At 40.2% G+C, this 23261-nt stretch overlaps 1 protein-coding gene across 1 annotated transcript in view; it reads right to left on the bottom strand.

The window, feature by feature from the left end:
• Positions 1–1224: 1224 nt before the first annotated feature.
• lig1 (ligase I, DNA, ATP-dependent) overlaps positions 1225–23261 on the bottom strand; it is a 53534-nt gene continuing 31497 nt past the window's right edge. The window contains exons 20-27 of the mRNA XM_084369438.1: positions 22381–22452; positions 20388–20532; positions 19741–19823; positions 18620–18772; positions 12725–12778; positions 7773–7916; positions 5292–5384; positions 1225–1432 (exon numbers count right to left, since the gene is read on the bottom strand). Coding sequence (XP_084225564.1) covers positions 1358–1432; positions 5292–5384; positions 7773–7916; positions 12725–12778; positions 18620–18772; positions 19741–19823; positions 20388–20532; positions 22381–22452 — 819 coding nt within the window. The 3' untranslated portion in view covers positions 1225–1357. The remainder of the gene's footprint in view (positions 1433–5291; positions 5385–7772; positions 7917–12724; positions 12779–18619; positions 18773–19740; positions 19824–20387; positions 20533–22380; positions 22453–23261) is intronic.

The raw sequence follows: 23261 nt of genomic DNA on the forward strand, positions 1-23261 counted from the left end.
TTGGGTAAACTCAAGCTGTCGTTTTATTTAGTCTGTGGCCCAATAGAAAAACTAGGTCTCCACGCTATCATTCATTAAAATGTTATGAATGAGATATGAAGGCATCAAACATGCTTTTTAGATGAAAGAGATGTATACACTTTGAAATGAAATCATAAAAAATTACAATTAAAGTGTATGTGAGCTAGTGCGTGATGCAGGGGCTTTCTACCCGGAAGTTATTGTGAACATTGTTATTGTGTCATCGTCACAAATCCTTCCAATAGTTGTTGAGATCATCAGTCTGGACTAAACTGTCAAACTGAGCGACAAACACTGTCATCCTGAGAGCTGACAGTGTGGCTTCACATCAGTTAGAACCACTGCCAAGATGCTCAAAGCTAGAAGAGTTTATTTAAAGTGATATGAGCAGTTTGCCGCCCAACGCTTCCTTGTTGTGTTAATGCAGCTCTGTCGCCCTTGCAATAATGTCAACCTCAAATTCTCCAGCAGTCACTCCCTCTGTTTGTCAATGTCAACCAAACATTTCCTGCACACTCACTCCACTTTGCATTTAATGCGATTCCGAGTTGCTTACGGCTCACACAGACGAAAGCACAAACACATCGCTAACCCCTAAGTGGTTCAATCTCCATTGCGGGCACACTCACATCCTCTCACATGGCATCACTACGCAGGAAACTCTCAAAATCCTCTTTGCTTCTTCGTGTAATAACTGCTCGTCCTTGGCTCTCAAACTGACCCCCCTCCACACATCTCCAACAGTCCCTGATTGATTCAGGCTGGACAGTTAGTGGATTTCCATCATCTAATGCAAGCTGTGAGTGCTTCTCTTTTGTCCTGCTGTTTGAGCAACTGTCAGCTCCCGCGTCTTTTTCTACTTCTAATAACGTTTCAGGCAGCCGGCGATCTCCTTGGCTTGTCCTCTTATTAAGACACGCGCTGAATGCACTTCGCTGCCACCTTTTTTTTTTTTTTTTGAGTGCTCGAGCAGAAATCAGGCCAGCTCAAAGTATTGGTATGCCGCCGTAGATTTCATGTTTTGCTGGGCAGTTTTGCAGAGTGAATTCTTGATGGGGATCTATTACCAGCAGGTACGCTGTAACTGCTGAGTCGATATTGTGTGTTTGGAATTGCGAGATGTTTACGCAATTTTGCCTCTGAAAAGGAAATCGGAGTCTGTATGGGAGCGGCGTCGATAAATCAATAACATAAACGACAGGATGCTTAAAACTGGCAGGAGCCTTTATTTTCATTGAACATTACAAAAAGAAAGAAGCTATTTACAATTATTTTTGAAATTGCATTTATTTATTTATTTATTTATTTATTGTTCCCAGCTGATGACCACAGACGATCAGTAGTAGTCCTCCGGGTCAACTTTCTCTCCCTGATTCTGGATCTGCTGCTGCTTCTTGTACAAATCAGCGATCTGCAGGGAGCAGAAGAGATGGACAGAGATCGAGAGGCAGCGAGATATTGAAAGAGAGAGAGAAGGAGGGGAGAGGGTTGGCATGAGAGAGCAAGCATGAAAGAGAGAAGGAGAGGGGAGGGGGAGAAGATCATGAAGTCAGGTCAGTAACATGAAGAGGAAAAGCTAAAAATAACAGTTTGATTATTCATATCCCGGGCTTTGAAGTCGGTGACTCCCAGCTGCTGACTGGGAGACAGAGGTTGTGTTCACTTGAGCTCATCAGGGTTTGGGAGCGAGGGGGCGGGAGGCGGGACAATGAATAATGTGCGAACAGCGGGCCCACCCAGAATCAGCAGTATCAGTACCAGAGCAGCAGGGTGGCACAGAGAGGAGGAAAACAATGAAACATCACATTATTTCTCCAAAACAGGATCAAGGTAATGCTTTGATGCTCAGCCTAAAACCAAATGGGTCCAACTGGTTCAGCTCCCAGCTTTTCCTCATTCCCTCCGACTTAAGTGGCCATGTTTACACGCTGCTGCAACTAACAATTATTTTCTCCTTTAATCGATTATTTGTTTGGTCTAAAATGTCGATCAGTGTTTCCCAAAGCCCAAGATGACGTCCTCAAATGTCTCGTCTTAACAACAACCCAAAAATATTCAGTTTACAGTCATAGAGGAAGAAAGAAACCAGAAAATATTCACATTTAAGAAGCTGGAATCAGAGAATGTTTACTTTTTTCCCTTGAAAGATTACTCAAAACGACTGATCAATTACCAAAACAGTTGCAGATCAGTTTAATAGTTGATTTAATAATCAATTTGTTGATGCCGCACGTATCACAGCAATATTCCACTATTACTCAGAACATGACTTATTCTTCACCTTCCACTGAAAGTCAGAATAGTCAGCATAAAAACATGTTAGGTAACCTCATCCAAGAAACAAGAAGCCTCTTGGATGAGAGTTGAGAGTTAGGGTATGTTTTTTCAGTGCGGCTGCAAGTTAACAGGAATATTAGTGGAATGCTAATTTTCATTAGCCATGTAAACAGCTCATGAGACATAGGGGGGAACAAAACAATATTTTATGCATGTTAAAATGGTCACTGATGTCAGGTCTCATTTTAATTATCTGCTAAATAACAGAATATGACTCAATGTGCGGTGTTAGCACAGTGCGTGTGCATCCTCGGACAATAAGTGGCAGAAGTATCATTTAAATGCAGCTAATGTACCAACCTGACTCCCAGCTGAGCACAAATTTAGACTCTACAGTTGACAGATGGCTCTTAATTCAAGTCAGTGAAAATTCACATAATAGGTGTTTCTGACCTGAACAAAGTTATGCCGTATGGTTGAAAAGCAACAGTCCAGCCTTAGCTAGAAGTCAAAATCTTGCGTCATACCTGGCTGGAGTCTGGTTGCCAGTCAGCGTTTGTACATTCAGGAAAACTCTTCATGCTGCCGAGCACGTCTTAAATGTTTCAGTAGAGAATCAAAGTTCGATAAGGAAGCCTGTGGTGCACTGTGAGCACTTTCACAAACCAAATATAACCTTCCTGTCTGGACGGTGGTGGGTTTTTTTCTTTCAGTGTCAGTGAGGTTTGAGTATACAGCTATTTCCTGAGCTCCTTACAGTTAACAAAGTGTTACTAGTTCCCATGAATTATCGACTACACCCACAGCATCAAGAGTATACTTTCTTTAAGAGGTTAAAAAGAATCATCTAGCAGCTGGTTAATGTGAGGAGCTTTTTTTTTTTTTTTTTTTTTTTTTTTAATAAACATAAAAAAAAAAAAATACATAAATGTGATTAATACACATCTTTGACTTTATGGCTGTTAGTCAAACAAAACAAGAATTGCAAAGATGTCATATTGTGACTTTTTTCACATTTTTTTGTCATTTTATAGCTCAAACGATTGAGGATTAATCTTGAAATGCAATCGATAAAGAGAAGAATTGCTTGTTGTAGGCCAAATTACCTTTTTTTGTTGTCACTTAACTAATTGTTTCAGCACTCTTAATAAGGGCTGCAACTAACAATTACGTTCATCATATATAAGTTCTTTACTCTTAAGTCTATAAAAAGGCAAAAAACAGGAAAATGCTCAATTCAATTCCCGGAGCCTGAAGTCTTTAAACTGCTTTTGTCCAACCAACAGTCCAAAACCCAGAAACCCTTCAGTTACTGTCATCAGTGACAAAGGAAAGCAGCAAATCCTCACATATAAGAAGCTGAAACCAGGAAATGTTTCCTTGAAAAAAGTTGATTTGCCAATTATCCAAATATTTTCATTCAGTTAATATGAACAAAGACTAGGGACTGCAGTCGGTCAGCTAGTTTCTAGTTGCTATTGTGGAAAAATACCTATCACAACTTCACAGAACTCAAGGTGATGTCGGCTTTGAAGAAAAGTTAAAAACTCAATATTCAATTACGACGACTGAGGAGCTTTTATTGTGGTGATTGTAGTTTATTTCTACTTTATAAATCAATCAATCATCATTTTCAGAGATGAAATGTTCGGACATGTAATTTTGATATTATTGGATCAATATAAAATATAAAATTCGTCAGAGACTAATCTGAGAGTCTTAATCATTAAAGCAATTCTTCAAGCAAAACAGCCAAACATTTGCTGCTTTCAGCTGCTCTGATGTGAGGATTCATTGTTTTTTCTTCTATTACATAATAGAAGAATAAAAATGTTTGGCTTGTCTGCTGTTGATCAGGAAGGAACAAGCATTACAAAGATACTGGGCTTTAAAAAAATGTGAGACAGCTTATAGATCAAGTTATTTTTGATTCATTTTGAATTGACTTATCAATAATGAGAACAATCGTTTGTTTTGTTTGTTGTAGGCCAAATTATTTTGTTGTTGCTTAACTAATTGTTTCAGCACTCAGAGCCTGAAGTGACATCTTCAAGTTGCTTCTTTTGTTCAACCAACAGTCCAAAACCTAAAGATTCTGCATTTATTAACGAATATTTGTTGATTATCAAAATAATTTCGGACAGCTCTAGAGTTAATACGTACATAGAGTTTAGACAAAAGTTGTTCCGGTCTTTATGCTACAAGACAAATCTGAAGAGTTGAGTTTATATAAGGTATTCCATATTGAAACAGAGGGGTGTGTGCATTGACTTGTAATTCAGGTTGGGTTTACTCATAAATAAATGATGTGCTGCTGGGTCGGCAGGCAGGTCACACAGAAGCAAGTAAAGATCATTTTAGAATAAATAAAACATCTTAAATCATTGAAACTTAATTTATGTCTTTGGCAAAGCTCATTGTAGCTGTGTTGACGCGGCTTCCTTTCACATACAGCGCTAAAACAAGAGACAGCCAATGATTAAGAAATAAAAGACTTATGTAAAGTACAGTTACTGGTTGGTGTGTATTCTAGTCAAGGTATAGCTGACCCACACGTTGCTAGAGAACTATTTAATTCACTGTTTGCTGCCACGCAATATATTCTCCACCACAGATCTCCATAGGTGCTGCTCTACCTCACTGTTATACAGAGTTGTTCATGCTGGAGGCCACTGCATGAACCCATGCTGGTATAAAAGAAGACTGTCCTTGTGATGCTGTTCACCCTTGAAATTTTGCAGGACAGCTCTTGTGAGAGGACCATGATGATGATGATGATGATGATGAAGCATTTCTACACGGTACTTCAAGTAACATGGCCAAACAAACACTTGATTGAATTCTTACTGGTTTACAGAACAAGTCTGACCTTGTTTCACCTCCAGAGCCTCCACACACGCTCTGCAGATAGTATTTGATGTATTTCATCTGTACTACACAACCCTGGTTTTTTTTCTTTGTTTTTACCCCTCAGTACAGGTGATGTGATGTACCTGAGCTGCGCTCGTGGCGTCTTCGGGCTTCTTGTCATCTCTGATCCGAAGGAAGCGGGGGAACCTCAGAGAAATGCCCTTTTCTGGATCCACCTGAGGGCAGACACAATCACAGTCAGTTAACAGCAGACAGCCATTGATGCATGTGAGGATTTGTCCTTTTTTTACACGTACTGTACTGACCTCCGACATGTGTTGAATAAATGTTTTAAGCTATTAGAATCCCCTTTTGTTCAACGCTTTAAAACATCAAAGACTGAATGATTTTTTTTAAAAAAGGGATGGGTTTTAAAACCTTTTCAGTTCCAGGACAAAAACTGCGCTTTTGTCCTACTTCCATTTATCTGCCTCTAAGATTCTCTCATTACCCTAAAATATGGATGCATTGCATTTTACTTTTAAGAATAACCAGGGCAATTTGAGAATAAAAAAAAAAAGTTGGCTGTGAATAATTGCACTCATGGTTTTTGATGGATCATAAGTAGGTAGACAAATTCTGTTACAAAATGCATTTTATTGAAATTCTGAGGGTGTCAAATCTGATGGCTCGCTACAGAGCGATAGTCACACCAATGAGTGAATATTATGAGATTGTGGGTGAAACTGGCAGCAACTGTGGGCTAAGAACAGCCTGATGATTAGGCATAGACTGATTATTCACTATCAGATTACCAGATCCACATTCAGCATATTCATGATTATCAGCAGTATTAGTATTAAGTTTTTTGTTACATTTCAGATTAAACCGATGCATCACTTTGGATCTGATGCCAAATAATAATGAGGTATTCATAATCTGAATCTGCAAAGTAACTAGTAACTAAAGTAATCAAATACATGTAGCAGAGTAGAAAAGTAAAATATTTGCCTCAAAGTTTTAGTGGAGTGGAAGTATAAAGTAACAGAATATAGAAACACTGAAGTACAAGTACTTCAGTAACATCTAAATTATGACTTTCAATTATGATTTTCATTTGTACTGCAAATGTATATTGGTTCCAAATATCAGTTATCTGCTCCTTCACTACTAATAATCTGAAAAAAAAACTGAAAGACCATATCAGTCAAACACTTCTAATAATAAAAAAATGTAATTAAGTGCAACAAAAAACATCAACAAGTAACTTCTATTCAAGTCAAACCATGTCATTAACAGGGGTGGGAACCACAGAGAAACTCTCGATATGCTCAGACGATAAAGATGATATCACAAAACAATGATTCTGTGATAATCAATACATTGTGAGACAACCTTCAAACGATACATCACGATATCCGTCTAATTGAAGAACACAAAATACCCCTAAAAAGGCAAAGTGCAGAAATTGTGTATTCATTCACTTTATTGTGATCAGTTTCACAGAATTTGACATGAGCTGTGATGAAACTGTATAAGAAAAGTGCAGAGTCTTAGCTGCGTGCCCCTTTACCTCAAACACACTGACTGCAACTTGCCCTCGTCCATGTGTGTCATGTAGAAGAGCCAAAAACTGGAAAAACGCTGAACTGCCAGAAAGTTAAAAGGATACAACTATGGCTCATTAAACTCTTTTCAATCTGTGTAAATTAAGTTTAGAGACGTTTAAACCGCAAGGACTCATGAAGTAGTGACTCTGGCAAGTCAAACTTTCAGGAACATTTATAGCTCATGCATGTTTTAATGAAAATCTTGATATCTGGCGACTGACATGATGACTGAGAGAGATGTACACCGATCGGTTTAAGCCGATTAGTTAGTTTTGCTAAAGTTATGGTTATATCCTGAGACAATGTTGGTGATGGCATTGGCAGCCAATGTGTGTGTACACAAGTGCTACTAGTAGTGTTAAAATTGCCCATTAGATATGAGAGCTCTAACATAATTTCTTCCCATTGTTTCTACCAGCTTTTGAAAGAAAGAAAAAGCTGCAGCTAAAGATGTTTAAAGCCACACAGTAATCTGACAAATTACCAGGTGGTTGATGATATGTCTAGTGTAGATAAAACTAATCCTCTTAGCGAGGGTCTTGTTTGTTTACAACAACTCGTTCAGCTGTCTCAAATACGTGTCTGAAAGTGACGCTGTAAATGGAAGGTTTATTGTGAATGAATGAAACCTCTTTTAACCTTTACATTCAGATTTTGAGAACTAAATACAATAAAAACATGCTTAAATATGTCTTTCTTCCTGTAAATGTTTTCAGATAGATATAATGAGTTTATCACGGTGTCATTTTACATCAGCTTTGGTTAAAATGTGAGCTGTATGCTGTTAATGTTCCTGTTAATGCGCACTGTGGGACTGATTCCAGCATGCAGCCAGACAGCGGGTAATAACAAGTATCTGTTCCATTAAATCCAGCATCTTTTACAGCAGTTTTAATAACTCAATTAAGAGGCGCTAATTGTGACTTTTCATTGCAGGCAACAGACCATAACAGGCAGAATTTATCAGTGGAAACACATAAGGGGGGGCGGGAGGGATTAACATAATGAACTGACCAGTCCCATGGCAGCCTTGTAGACGGGCGACAGCGACAGGTCGGCGCACTTCACCTCCCAAACCTGCACGGCGTCCAGCCACACGTCGGGCTCTGCCGACTGGTCGAAGCGGTAGTAGGCGCGGGGCTTCTGGAGAATGTGCTCCTGAAAGGAAATAGAATAGATAATGACCATTTTCATTAAAATCATATCACACGTTAATTTAAAAGAAATAAATACATTAAGAAGCAATCACAGGAGCGTAAAGGGACGAGACAAAGCAACAAATGTTCGATTCATGATTTATTCACATTCTAAAATCTAAACACAGACGAGCAAAATGTAGAAAAAATAGGTCAATGCATTCACAGAGAACCTGATAAAGAGACAGTGACAGAGTGGCTGCCCCTGCTGAATCCTGCTGCTGCCTCACAATCACCTTCCAAGAGACTGCACACCGTTTGAACACTCTCATTCAAATGATGCCTTCTTACCTGAGGGGCAACATATGAGAGTGTGATTTTCCAAAAAAACCCACATCATCACATGCCGACATGACAGATTTCGATCACTAACACCTTGATATGCGCAGATTTGTTACCCGATATTCACCTCTTAAGATAAAACAGCCATAAACCTCGCAGCTGAGCTCCACCACTCTGTTCCTGTGCTGTAAGCAAACCGTCAACTTCTAAAATATTTAATAGCGCCTTTTTTAAAATTTGACACAAGTAATCATTCTGTCAGCGTTTACAAAAATGACACCCCTCCTGTTTCAGTGTATTTCAGCTAGTGAGACTCTGGATCAGTGTAATGTTAACTAGACTGCCGCAGTGTCCACAGAACTGGGTCATAGTTAAGTAATGCTGGGAGAAGAAGGCTCCAGCAGGAGTGGTGCTGGTTTTCTCACACACATTATTTATACTGTAGGCATTCAAGTGACACTCTTATACGGAGTGAATTACAATGAGCGAGCCGGTAGGCGTGTAGAGTCTCCTCAAACACCGCTGCCGATAGACGAGTTAGAGATGCACCTTTATACTTTATATGACAGGTCAGGCATCAGCTGAACGAGGCTGAAATATTTCATCTAGACTGATAGGAATACAACAGTGCAATTTAACAAATTACGATCTTTTCAAATCAGTTTGGGATCTCAGGGCTTCTGAAGACCTGGATTAGGCTGGACGAGCTGTATGGAGCCAGTCTTTGTGCTCATTGGTTGTTTTTTTTTACATTTTAAAACAAGTCACCATCTACTCTAGTTGTTTGCTGCAACACTGTTTAGCTGTAAAGCTCCAGAAATGTTTTTTGGACTACAAAACTTGAATTTGCATGGAGGCTAAATGTAAACAGCAGCAACAAGATGGTGATGATGGGTTCTTCACATTAAAAGTTCGACATCTGGGGAACACTGTCCAACTGTATCAGTGGGAGCACCAAAAATTGACGATGCAAACAGAGGCCACCTCTTCTCGTCCAGCTGTAGTCCTACACTCTGTTGGCCTGGAAAGCTGTCTGTTCTTTAAGTGCAACAGCTTGATCCTCGATGTTGTGGTGGAGACAAGTCTCCGAAAAAATGTGAGCACAACAGTCTCTGGTTTCTAGTTGCTTGGCCATCCTGAGTCCCATTTGTCAATTTCCTTTGCCTGTGACCAGACATTAGCCAGGAGCAGCCTTAAAACCATGCTGGATTAGTACGGCTCTTATTCCAACTCTCTTCCTCCCTGGGGCAGTCCGGCTGGTCCGACTGGATGGTCGAAAGATGCCGTTGGCAGTGATCATCTCAAAGTTTGCTGCTCTTAATCCATAACACTGTTTTTTTTTTTTTTTCTCCAATGCTAATGAAAGTATTTCGCCATAGGCAGTACGTGTTTCAACTATACTGTAAAGCCGAAAAAATAAGCCATTGCCCCAGCCGTTAAGACACTTATTAAGGAGAGAAATTATCTATTAAGTACAGGTGTTGTTGCTGGAGGAAGCGACACAGTTATTTCAGACCATTCACCAATAATGGTAAACTAAAAAAAAAGTTTGACTTCTTCTTAAGTAGAAAGGAGATTTTATAACATCAAAGGGAAAATACATCAGAAGGAGCCACTCAGTGGGTGCTCAAGTAAAGCAAATGGTCACTACAGGATGTCACCTGATACTTAAATATAAAGTAAGGTAAAGGTAAGGCGAATTCCAGTTAAATACACATGAGTCTTTGCATATATTCTCTTGTAAAAGCCTTTGGCCATCAGCTCAAATGAGTGTGACTTCTCTTGTTCCTGTTTTAAGTTTAAATGTGAAAAATCTGTGCAGGAAGTGCTGAGTTTGCACTCAACAGAACATGATTAGTGAATGAGAAGTGCATTTCTGCTGGGAGAGAAAAACTCAAGAGCAGCAGAGTGTTGAGTCTGGCATAACTGTTATTGTACTGATGGAAGTGGTGGATGAACACAAGGACACTGTTTGAGAATTTATAGTATTTTCATAGTTTTGGCCGTCATTTCTATCAGTCATTACAACTTTGCACACAACAAGTTAATATACGAGGTATTTCTTGGAAATAGTAACACTAAAAAGATGTGCAAAACAAACCCCAAGGTTAGCTAAATATATCTGAAAACAAAGGCGAAAAATAAAAGTTACATCCCAGACTGTGTTGTTCAGACCCATAATAGGTAACGGACCAGCTTCCATGTTTAACTTCGATCTACTTCAGTTGTCCTCTTGGATCTACACTCTTCACATATATTTTATAACCTACTTGTATCAGATATTTTGTCATTGTAATCTGTATACTCTTATTTTGCAGGGCATCTATTGGCTGTCTGTCCTGAGAGAGAGGGATCCCTCCTCAGTGCCTTTTCCTGAAGTTTCTTCCTTTGTTAAAAGAGTTGTTCTTGTGGGGAGATTTTCCTTATTCAAATCCAAGGGTCTACTGAAAAGCCCAGAGAGATAATGCGATTTGTGATTTCAGGCTATATAAATAAAACTAACTGGACTAGACTTGCTGTAGTTGTGTAGTGTCGATATCTTGGGCACTCCGTCTTTCAGTATTATCTCCAAATTAAGAGATTCTTGCTGTCTGACTGTGTCATAGCAATGCTGCCACATTCTTGATCTCAGCCATTTACTTAGTGAGTACAACCAAAGGAAGAAAAGAAAAAATTCTTGCCTGTTTGGTTGGTCTTCATATTGTCAAACAGTTTCCCGTTTTCTTGTAAGAATTCTTGAGTGACAGCCAAAAAATGTGTTGTGACTCTGATCCCTGACCACCAAATTACAATCAGTTCATCCTTGAGTTATTGTGGATATTTGTACAAAACTTGAAGAAATTTCTTCAAGGCGTTTTTGAGATATTGCTTCACAAGCAAGGGACGGATGTACGGACAACCTGAAAACAATGCCTCCAGCCATGGCTCTCGCCGGCGTGGAGGCATAAAAAAAACCAAAAACATATTCAGGTTGAATACACAGAAGACTAAAATATTTGCATGTTTATTTACGAAATAATAGCCAATTCATTTTCTCCTTTTTTAACTAATTAGTTAATTATCTAATTGTTTCAGCTTTAGTGCAGTTAACAGCCTCATGTTCAACACATAAAGAATACTCAGTTACTCACACTGAGCTGAAAGAAAAAAGCAGCTCTGGTTTGTGTGAATATAACAAAAAAAACATGGATACAGAAAAAAAGAAGGGGGGTGTGTACATCAGTGTTTCGCACGTTACAGCACAGCACCTCGCCACCCAGAGGAGTGTGTACAGAGCCAATTGTCTCCGTGTCTGGAATTCCATCGGCCTGCAGCACTGCAACCAAAGCAACACGGCCGCACCAGCAGCTTGCCTTAATTCACCATCCATCACTTTCAGATGGAGGGCTTCATTACAAAGCACTACAGTACAAGCTGTATTGGTCTGGGGCAGAAAAAAAAAAAAGGTTACACCGCCTTCTCAATCACTGTTTCACTCCGATTCTGCACCGTGCAGCAGTTTGTACCACTGAGTCTAAACCATTAACCTTCAAAATATTACTTAAAGGTTATTTGATCCCGAAACACTACAGTGTGTAGCAGGTTTGATCAGTGAGTATGATCTCACAGTTAGGTGCTTTCATAAACAGATGACTGCATTTATAAAAAGTCTCTCTGCTCTTATTTCCTTAAAAGCAGGTCTAAATTTAGCCGATGAAGTTAACAGAGTACCCAAATGAATTGTGACTCTCACAACAGCTATCATTTCCAGAGAGCGGTTGTCAATTTCTTCAAATGTTGCTGCTCTGCCGCTCTGGAACGAACCTCTTCAAATGTAAATTGAAAAGGCAATTCATTTCCCAACGTCAGAGCATGCCTGCACAGTTACTCCAAATGCAGATTTGTTTTGAAGTAGTTTATGATCTCTGTCCAATGTTTTCCAAGAAGGCACTAAACTCACACATTTGCAAGCAATTGTTACTTCAAAGCCAAATTATTTGTATTTCGGTGATTTCTTTTGGGAGATACATGAGAAGTTTAGGATACTAGACACGATGTGTACAAGCCTGAAGGAGAAAAAAAATGATTTCCTGTAATACCTCAGCTTATTTCTGTGACTTCTCTCATTTTGACAACTTAAAGGTACCTGGAGGCGCCAGTTAGAAAATGATTGCAGTATCCGAGTTGCATTTTAGGTGTATATTTGCACACTGGCCATCTCATTTTGGTCGGAAAATCTCAATATATTTCAGAGAATAAAGAATTAAAATGAGGGAATGATTATTTGTAGAACGAAGGGGCTCCGAAGACCTCGCCACCCTCATTACAGCTCTTTTAACCTCAAAAATGACCCTGAGTCGGTTTTTAAAGTGAAGAACCTGTGGCTGCAGAATGTTAAGAGCCCAGGTTAGGATTTTAAAAAATGAAGGCATCAATGTGAGAAAACAGGTGTTGAAGTTGTGAATTTTAACCAAGCTTGTACGTGTGACACACTCTTTGCCTCTTTACCTTTAAGAACTTGTAATGCTGCTCCAGATCTTCATCCTTGAAGCCTGTCCCGATCTGCAAGAGAAGAAAGGAGATAAGAAAGACACACACGCTCAGATATACACATACACATATTCCCTCATGGTGAGACAGCAGATATTTGGCAGCGAGCGGCAGAACACATAACAGCAAGCAAATCCGCCCCCCTTATACCACGGGCGCCTTGTCTGCCTGCCTCGCCTGAAGCGTCATGTCACCTCTCAGAAGACCTGAGCCCCGCTGGGACACGAAAATCACCGAGCGGGCTGACATGCACAGAAAGGCAAAGAAAAAAGGCACTGTATCATGCAAATATAGCATTTTGCAGCTCACAGACAGATTCTAAAAAGGTGAATTCTGCAGGTGTCCACCAACGGCTTTGTGTTTATTAAGCCTGCAGTCGCCACAAACGGGTTTAGAGGTGTTTCATTCAACTGTGACACCTTTATGGGTTAAGTTTTATCCATCTGACAAGGCCAAGAAGTCCTCTGTCAGGCCAACTGTTAGAAGACCCTGATATGAAACGGCTACTTCACAGCAAATAACCCTGCAGGTGCTCTTTCTTTGAAAGAAGTACAAGGAAGTGTTTGTTTTGTTAAATGGCATAATGAGACCCCTACAGCAACTCGATTCGATCAATACAGGATTGTTGTTGTGTGAGTGCGCTTTTGTTAACTATTAAAGATCTTTTCCAGTACAAACACTGACCCTGTCGGGACCAGCAGTCCTCATGTGGACCAAAGCCTGGTCTAAATGCGGGAAATGGGTCATGGTTAGGGTTAAGTTTGGGCATAAAGTTGTTTTGGTTAAGGGTTTGGGTTAGGGTTAGGTTGTCCACAATGAACGGAAGCCAATTTAAAGCCTAACAAGGATAGCTGTGCAGGATGTGTGGTCTATTTTTACTATATGTGTGGGGCCAAACAGCTTCGTGGGGACTCAAGCACTGGACTCCACAACATAAATCATTAAATTCTAGGTTGAATAGGACAAATGTGCATGTATGTGTATGAGAGCTTATGTTAGTAACAGGCAGAGCTGGATAACAGTAAACAATTGAGTAATGGCTTAACTTAAGGAATTTTAACATGTTTCTTCTAGAAACCTTTTCATCTCTGTTACTAAATAGTTTCCAGCATTGAGAACGCACTCACAAGGAGTTGCAGATCAGATTGGCTTCAATGCAAATCCATTAAAATTAAACATGTCTCAGATCACAGCTTTTGATTTAGTTCGGTGAAGAATATCGAGACATTTTGGTTGTAGTCTTTTCTCCTTTTAATATGTATGGTCATTTATTATTCTCTTGTACATTTATGAAAAAATGAATCTAAAAAGAGGATCGAGTTTTGGATCCCTTGTGATGTTTAAGTCACATGTCTGATCAAAGAACTGCCTATGAGGAAACCAGAATCAGCCGCAGACACGACCCTGATGTAGTAAACAGCGTTTTGTGAATAAAGCGTGGGGTACCTGACAAGAGTTACGGTGCGTTTCAATTTTGACGATGCACATGAACTTTGTCTCAAAAATAAAAAAGCTGACTCAAAGCAGAATGTAAATTTGATCAAAACAGAAGACAAAACATATTTTGGGTGGTACTCAAAGTATTGACATTCAATACTTAGCCCTACAGTCAAAACAGAGAGAAGACATTTCAAATGCTGTATGCAATTTCATTTCTTGTTGTCCTGGCTGATATTTCTGTTGTGTTTGAAGGGATGATATATCTAACTTTGCTTTTTGAAGGCGTGTGATTTTTCTTCATTGAATCTAACATTCACACAAACCTGGTGCTCAGTCACCCTGCCTCAAACTACAGACAAGCATAAGACAGAAAACAGTCAAGGAAAAAAGACTAAATAAGACCATAAATAACCTAGAATGGCACTCAGAGCTCATACCTCCACCAAGGCTGAACAGTCCCCCTTAATCTAATCAAGCTTAATCCAATATCAAACTCAATAGCCCTGAATAACTCTAAATCTTAACCACTCATAACTGATGATTAACCATAATTTAAGCTCAATAGATCTAGGACCTGCATCAAATTGTACTCAATCATAGATACCATCCACTTAAATATGCCTGATTTTTTTCATCAGGATCCATGCATTATTCCCTGAGAACTTAACGAAAATGTCGAAAAAACGCCCTCTCTTGCAATGTTAACGAAAGTGAGAAAGTATGCTTGGATCCGTCCCTTTTATCAGGATCTGCACCAAAAGTTCACTGGGTCTATTCTGGGCTGAGACCCATCCTCCATCCAAGTTTTGTGGAAATCAATTCAGTCGTTTGTGTGTAATGCTGCTAAAGGACACTGGTGAAAACAACCTCCTTGCCAGAGGTAATGAATTCTGTTTAGCTAGAATTTAAACTGATGTTTCCACTGCCTTTAACATAAAAGTATGTCAGTACCAATAATCACTAAATATACAATGTATCAGCCTTTTGTGAGTTCATGTGATAGTTCTGAATGTAAAGTTATGTTTGCAGTACAAACAACAAGCTGTCCTGTCTTTTTGTTCTCTGTTCGGGGAGTCTTTGTGAACTGTGTCTGAGTGGCCTGCTCCTGCATCTGCTGAGGACTCGTGTCTCGCTCAAGGACATTTCAGCCGGATGTATAGTTGAGATTACATTTGGGAAATGGAAATGTGGGTTGAAGTCTGCTTTCAGCTACTGAAATTGAGGGTTCCTGAAGTTACTATGTCAAGGACAACAAGATCACTTTTTAAGGGGCTATGCCTTTGTTTTATGGCTGACATTGAAGAGTGAAAGAGAAAAAGACAGATGACAAGCAGCACACAGGAACTGCTGCCGTTGCAGTCACATGATACACATCCTAAACCACCAGACAGCTGGGACGTGCCACAGACGCCATTTATTATAGAGACTGATTTTATATCATCTATATGGAGAGATTTCTTTGTTCTTTAAAATCAACATTTTCCTGCAGTGGACACAGACCTTTTGGAAGATAAAACGTGTCTGAATGATGCACACCAGCACCATTTTCATCCAAAAGAGACAAAATAGGACAAAAAAAGCACATACTCTGTCAAGTCTTTCACTGTTGTGACAGTGATGGCAACACTCACTCATCACTGCAGAGTGTCAGGCAGCATTAAGTATTTCAAAGTAACTAGTAACTTTAGATATCAGATAAACGTAGTGTAGTAAAATGTATAATATTTCACTGGGCACGTCTTTCTAACCTCACATGTCTGACGGTGTTTTGTTCCGCCCTCTTCTACCACGGGTGAGTAGTCTATATAGTTAAATCGTTTTTTCGTTGTCTGTTTAAATGGTCTCGATAGATGATACTTCCGACTTTGTTGTGCTGTAGATCCCGAGTCTGCCCAGGATGTTTTAGTCTGAAAATTGTCTGACTTCCTGTCTCGCTCGATCTGCTCTCTGCAGCTTGACATGGCTGCTGTCCTCTGTCAAAAATGGACTATGTGCATGTTTTCTGCAGAGCTGAGCTGAGAGCAGCTCCTAGGACGATGCTGGAAGTCACTGTGGCACAGCTGGTGGAAAAGCAGACATTGTCTAGAACGCTTATCGCGGCTCTAACACTACACAGATGTGCCTGATGAAATCTGGGCGTATGGTGGCTGGCTAGCAAAGCTTTGTCCCGCTAAAAGCTGAAGATTGATTGATGGGTGAATGTCATGATATTATTGGTAGCACACGTAATATTAAGAGGAAGAAAATGATTGGATTTTGATAGAAGAATTACAAGAAATATGCACAATATGACTGGGGATGTTATCTTAAAGGCATTTTTCATTTCATCTTGACTTTAAGTACAAAACTTGAGTAAACATTTTTAACATGTCAGCAACATCAACTTTTTTGCCACGTATTTGTGAGAAGGCAAAGTAAACAAATGATATTACCTGTAATTTCCACATCGTCGCAGTTTCTTTTCCACTCGTATAAAAGAAGTAAATGGAGGCGCATCACAACATGCCAGTCCACCACTTCATTTAGAAATAAACTGATTTTGGCTTGCTTATGAAGACTGCAGTCCTCTGTGTACTTTCTGAATATTACTTAAGTTGCTGTGCATGGGGGAGGTGATGCACCAACACAACTTTAAGAACAAGGTGTAACTGCCAAGTTATCCACACATTTCTGAGATCAGACAGGAATGCCAGCCAGGACAGCTCAGAATGGAAATTTGTGGATTTCATTGAAATTGAGCTGCAAGTATGAGTTCATAAAACCTGGTGTGACTGGATGCACCAGGTCAAATAGGCTGACAGGTGTGACTGGAAGCTCAGTCAGAATCTGTTTAGCCTCGACAGTTTAAAAAATGATGACTATGTAAAAACAAAAAGCTCTTATTTTGAAAAATGTCTGAAAAATTGAAGGTTTCCAAAACACTGGAGCCAGCAGCTATCCAAGCAAAGAAGACTAATGTGAAAATCAATACCAGACAACAGGCAAGAGCTCTTCATCTGACATTTTTCACATTTTACACAGCAAGTGGTGTCTTTTGTTGTGCAATTCAAACACAACATCCATCCTCACCCCACTTATCCAGGATAGCCATCTCAAGTGTGAAAACATTCTCCAAAGAGAATTTATTTATGGCAGAAGCAGTGAGAACATGGAGAAACCACCCGCACTGCATTAAAGAGTTAACACGGCAATCTAACCACGCTTTAACCTCAGTCGGCTCAGTGGAGCTGCTCAGTGGAGCTGCTCAGTGGCCGACAGCACAGCGCTGCGGTTATACCAACGGGCTCCCAGGTGTGACTGTGAAAGTGATGCGGGTGGTGCTGGAATGTGTGTGTGTGCTCGCCGCTCACTAAAGCCATTTTCCGTGGTTAAAGACATAAAAGTTACACAGAGAAAAGTGGAGATGGGAGGTTTTTGTAGGACAGCGAAGAGACAGAATTTATGCTCTCTGGTGAAGTCGTACTCCAACTTGTTCACGCTTTCATTATCTCAAACACACACACATAAATGCACAAAAGTGGTCACGCTTGCTCCAATATGTGCTTACCACTTATCCTAAGATGCACCCAGTCACGCCTCCACACACACTTTTTTCCTCCAACTCAGGTTTGAGGGGAAAAGTGACAGTTCAAAAAGCACACACACAACTGCACACTAGATACAACAAACACATCCAAAACACACTCAGCGGGAACGCAAAAACACCCCCGCAGCGCACACACGCACAAACACACACACTATCGAGAGACGTGAGCAGAAAACACTCAACAGTTTATGGCTCCTTACCACAAAGATTGGAGACACATTTAGCAAAAAAGAGAAAACAAGACAAACAAAACACTCTGTTGTGATATGTGATCATGATTCATAATGCACATTTTTGTCAGGGTTGCCTCCCAAAGGTTACATATTAAAATACATGAACTGCCGGAGGGGAAATTAAATAGATTAACAGTTTGAACTTCAAGATTCAACTGCTGCCTCAAAATGTTGACAAATATGTCATGGCCAGAAATATAAAATCGGTTTCTCTGGAGGTGTTTAATGTGGGTGCCTCGGCTGTTTAAAATATATGTATGTGCTCTATGCCCCTGCGGTCATACAGCAGGGCAATAAAAGAAACAGTGAACAGCAGCACGTTAAAGAGGGCGAACCTTTATAAATTTATAAAAACAATTCAGCCAAATCAAACACCTACACCTTTGTCCGAAAACCAAAGTCGACAGAAAAAGTTCGAAGACATCAAAACTCGACCCTGATGAAGTTCTTAGGGCTGCAACTACATGTGACGATAGAAGGCAGGCGGGAATTTACTGTCATTGTCAATTAATAGAAGTCCTCGATAGAGCGCGGTGTGGCATATTAAACCATGTGTTGGCTGTATCGTAAAACAAGCACCGTACAGACACACACCTTGCAGACAGACTGGAACTCCTCGTTTTCCTCGTCGTAGCAGGCCAGCAGGAAGCCACCGTATGTGCCCGTCCTCTTGCCTTTTCCGAGGTAGGCACCGATCACACACAGGTCCACTGTGTCGCCAACTCCTTCCAGATAGTCCTTTTTCAGCTGAGGGGAGGACAACAGCATGAGAGAGATATTGCGTGATGTAAGATACTGGATAAGACAACAGACAAATGTGGGTAAAAATGCATCTCAATATTAATAAAATAAACAAAAAGGTATTAATGTTCTTTACATTAATTGGATGCCAAAGGGAACAAATGAATGCTATTTATTAGCAATGTGAACTGTCAGAGGTCCAAACCCAAAAGCTTTAAAATGCTGACAAGACAATGGTCTTAAAATATTCTTGTAAAATGATGATTGTTATCTAATAGGATGTTTGTAAAATGTTGCTGTCACAATGTCAGACATTTACTGTTCATCCATACGAGGATCTTTTTTAGAGATTCTATTTATTTGTATTTTGCATTAATAAAATGTTACCAGGACAGGGAACTAAATTAAGACCTTACAGGTTTTGTTCAGACTGCAGGCAAATCAGATCAGTTTCTCAATTCAGATCTATGCAACAATGTTATTTCCAAGTATGTATGCTGGTGATGCGGCTTTCCAACACAGACGCATGAGCTTTCAACTTTGCCTGTACAGGAGCCTGCCTCAAAGTATGAGCAGACAGTTTATTTCTGCATCCGTCCACAGACTGTTGTCCGCTGTTATGTTTTCCTTCACACCAAGGCGCACTGATGCGCTTCAGTCACTCTGGATTTGATGTCATCGTATGTGTCACCCTCACCAATCTGACTGGAATCACATTGCAGATCACGCATTTCATGTGGCTTGTTGCTGTCCAGACTTTTATACAAATCAATCTGGATATGGCAAAAAATCGATCTGGTTTGGCAGTCTGAACAAGATCTTAGAGTCAGAGTCGCACACCTCATTTGTATGCATTTCTGTGATAAGACAACAAAGAGAACAATGTGGCGCACGTGTTTTCGAGTCAGTGTGTACCCACATTGTGTTGCATGTAAATGTGTATAGGAGTTACTGTACTACTGTGTCACACAAACCTTGAGCCAGTTATGAGAGCGCTTGGCAATTTCATAGGTGGCATCCTTCTCCAGAGTCTTCACCATTAGGCCTTCGCAGGAGTCTGAACACACACACACACACTCATATTAATACACCAAAACACGATTCTAGTCGTGCAGAAAGGAAATGAACAGATTATCTTTCAGATAAATGTAAGGTCTTTGTTTCCTTCTGAGAGACACACACTCACACAAACACAAAAGAGTTCCGGACACAAAGAGCCAGTAGACAAGGACACAGGTACATAACTCACACACACACGCACAAGAAAACTCAATTACACAAGTCACTGTTCTGTCGCTGTGGCCGCGCGCACAAAAACACACACATATTAATACAACTAACAAACAGGCCAAACAATGAGACAGCAGGCAGGGAAACAAGGACACAACTACTACACACACCCGTCATGCAATTTACACATGAAGGTACGGACACTAATGAAATGAAACACACAGGCAACTCACCCACACACAAAGAGATTCAAGACACACAGGGACATCAGACAGGAAAACAAGTACACAGTTAGCACAAACACACACACAAAGAGAAAAAGTTCAAGACAAAAAAAGTATGAAAATCTGTCTTGTCTCACAAACATACAAACAAACACAAACACACACACCTCGGACAGACTGCTCCAGGAACTCTGCAATGGTGTCGGTGTTGTCGGAGTCGATGGATCGGGCGAACACAAACTCCCCCTCCACCTCTGAGAAGCTTTCTTTCAGCAGAGCCCGACGCCGACACAACGGCTGTCGCACCAGGGACTACACACAAACAAAAAACACACACACACAAACACCATTACAAATGGCAAAACTGTGTATCATTACAACCATTTCCTCTTCATAGCTTGGAGCCTTGCGATGACAAGGATGAAATGCCATCTCCACTAGCTACCCACACACACACAAACACACGTCTCAGAGTATACTCACAGATACACAGTCACGACAGCTTTGAACGCACATGCAAACACCCACACACACACACACACATACTGTACAGTCTCAAACCGCGAGAACACACACAGTCTCGGTTGCACACAATAACTAGGAGCAGATTTCAAAACACCTACTGTATTTTTCGGGGCATTTTGAATTTGTTTATTGAAAAATTTGAATGAAATGAGCTCAAATTCTTCTAAATATCACGAAACAGCTTTGTAGAAACGGAAAAGGACTTACATCTTTACAAAAGGAAACGCTAGAAGTTAACAGATGCAGGATTTTCTGATTAATGATGTTTACAGGGTCTGCAGCTTCCTCATATTTATATTTATATATACACTCTTTCTTAAAGGGGTACTATGTATTTTTTGAAGAAGAATGCTAAGGAGGTAATATTACAAATTCAATAACTATAACCCCATAACACTGTTTGAAGCTAGAAAGGTGGCAGGGTCCGCCATATATAAACAAAGTAAACAGTATGACATTTGTGTTGTCCTTTGTGGCTTTGTGGTTTGTTTTTTCAGTTAATTCAGTCATGAAATAGAAAGTTTGTTTATTTAGTTTGTTTAGGCATAAAAAAAGTCAGTCAATAAAGATCTTTCCCTTCTAGTAAAAAAAAAAATCCCCAAAACTACATAATGCACCTTTAATTTGCAACAATACAGATGGAGTCTCAGCCTTAAAACAAGATGTGTAATATGTGTTTAACTATGCATTATTAGCTCCTCCTGTGGTCTTTAAACCTGCAAAATTACCCAAAATAGCATCAAGGACATGACCTTGCTGTCCTCAGCTGTAGCTATAGTCCTGCTAGCAGCCACTAATGGTTGGCTGAAAGTTGGAAGGGAGGGTTCTGTAGGGGGGGGAAGCATGAACAGCCCTCTCCCGTCCGACAATAGAGTTAGCAGTGACGAGGACTGCAGCGCACAGGGAATTACACAGTAACAATTTGTAGAAAAGGGGAAAGAATTAATTAAAAATATAAAAAAAATGAATTTTAAAAAGCGCAACAGCCGAAAATAAGACAGAAAGGATGAGTGTACAGAGACAAATTAATTCATAACATTTACATAAATGTCATATTAGGTGGGAAGCAGCAATGAAATGGCACAACTAAAGAGTCACTGGTACTTGTTTAATTCTGTAATTGTGTTCCGGTCCACTTGGGAAAACTCACACAGCATTGGCTGATGGAAACTTTACTGATTTGCATTTTCTTTGGCTGACTTTTAGGAAATTAGCTTTAAAAAGTGTGTATTATTTAGAGGGAATCATACACACTCTCAATCCCACACAGTCACAATTACCACCCACAACACATACACACATATATACACACACACACACACACTCTCAGACAGTCTCAAAAAGGCACCGACTCTCCCTCTCATACACACAGACTCAGAGACAGTCTCAGACAGACACACACACTCAGACACACTCCGCTGGAATTACAATGAGCGTTACAATCATTATCTAGTTACGGCCTCCAGTAGCACCATCATTGGCATTCAGGGACGCTGTTGGCATCTCAGCGGGTCGACGAGCACGCGGGCGCGCTCGCAAACAATAAACACGCACGCACACGCCGGTTTTAAATGACAACGGCAGCGCTGAGAGAGATCTTAGGGTTATAGCTGCCTCACCAGCACCGGATCTTACCTCGCCATTGAGATAGAGGAGGTCAAAGGCGTACACACACACTTGGACTTTGATCTCTGAGGCATCCACATCCTGCAGGGAGGCATCAAAACACACACACAAAAATACATTTAAATATTTTTTTCCTTGACAAAAATATGCAAATAGACGCATCTTATTCACAAATCGCTACATACAACCTTGGGACTTGTTACAAAGAGCTCTTTGATTTCCTCCCATTCATCTTAAAGTTAACCAAGCTGCCTTCCTGTCTCCCCACCTAACTTTTAACAGCATCGCACCTCCTCGTTGTCTGCCTCCCTCTCTTCCTGCTTCTCAACTTATTTCACTCACCTCTCCTGCCTTTCCATCTCCTACTCTCACCTCTCTTGCACTTCATCCTGTTTATTCTACTCTTGTTTCATCCCGTCAGCCTCTTGAGTCTCGGCTCAGCCTTATTACAAAGTTTCCACCGCGGCCTTGATATAAAATTCCAGGATTTTTCCATAAAAAGCTACATTGAATTCCAAGATTGTGTTGCATCAGTCATCATTAATCCATTACTGGGTTTGTGTATAAAGTCCCTCTTGTCAACAAGTGATTTATTAAATCAGGTTGTAAAATTAAAACTTAAAAGTATTGTGTTGACTTTTGCACTACCGAGATGATCCACACAGCAATATCTGCTTTAAGAAAACAATTCTCCAATATTTGATGACATTAGAAAAAACTTCTATGATCAGTAGTGAAGGGACGTAGTCAAGTAAGCATGAAATACATCTGCAGTCTCAGACCTGAAAGATTTCCCTCCTGATGTATCCCTCTTCTCCTTCATTCTCCTTTAACTCCCTTATTACTTTCCCCCCGCCGCCCATTAATGATGTTTAATTAGTCCGTATCTG

The sequence above is a fragment of the Pagrus pagrus genome (assembly GCF_965226575.1).
Source record: "Pagrus pagrus genome assembly, chromosome: 12".
Classification (NCBI taxonomy): Eukaryota; Metazoa; Chordata; class Actinopteri; order Spariformes; family Sparidae; genus Pagrus; species Pagrus pagrus.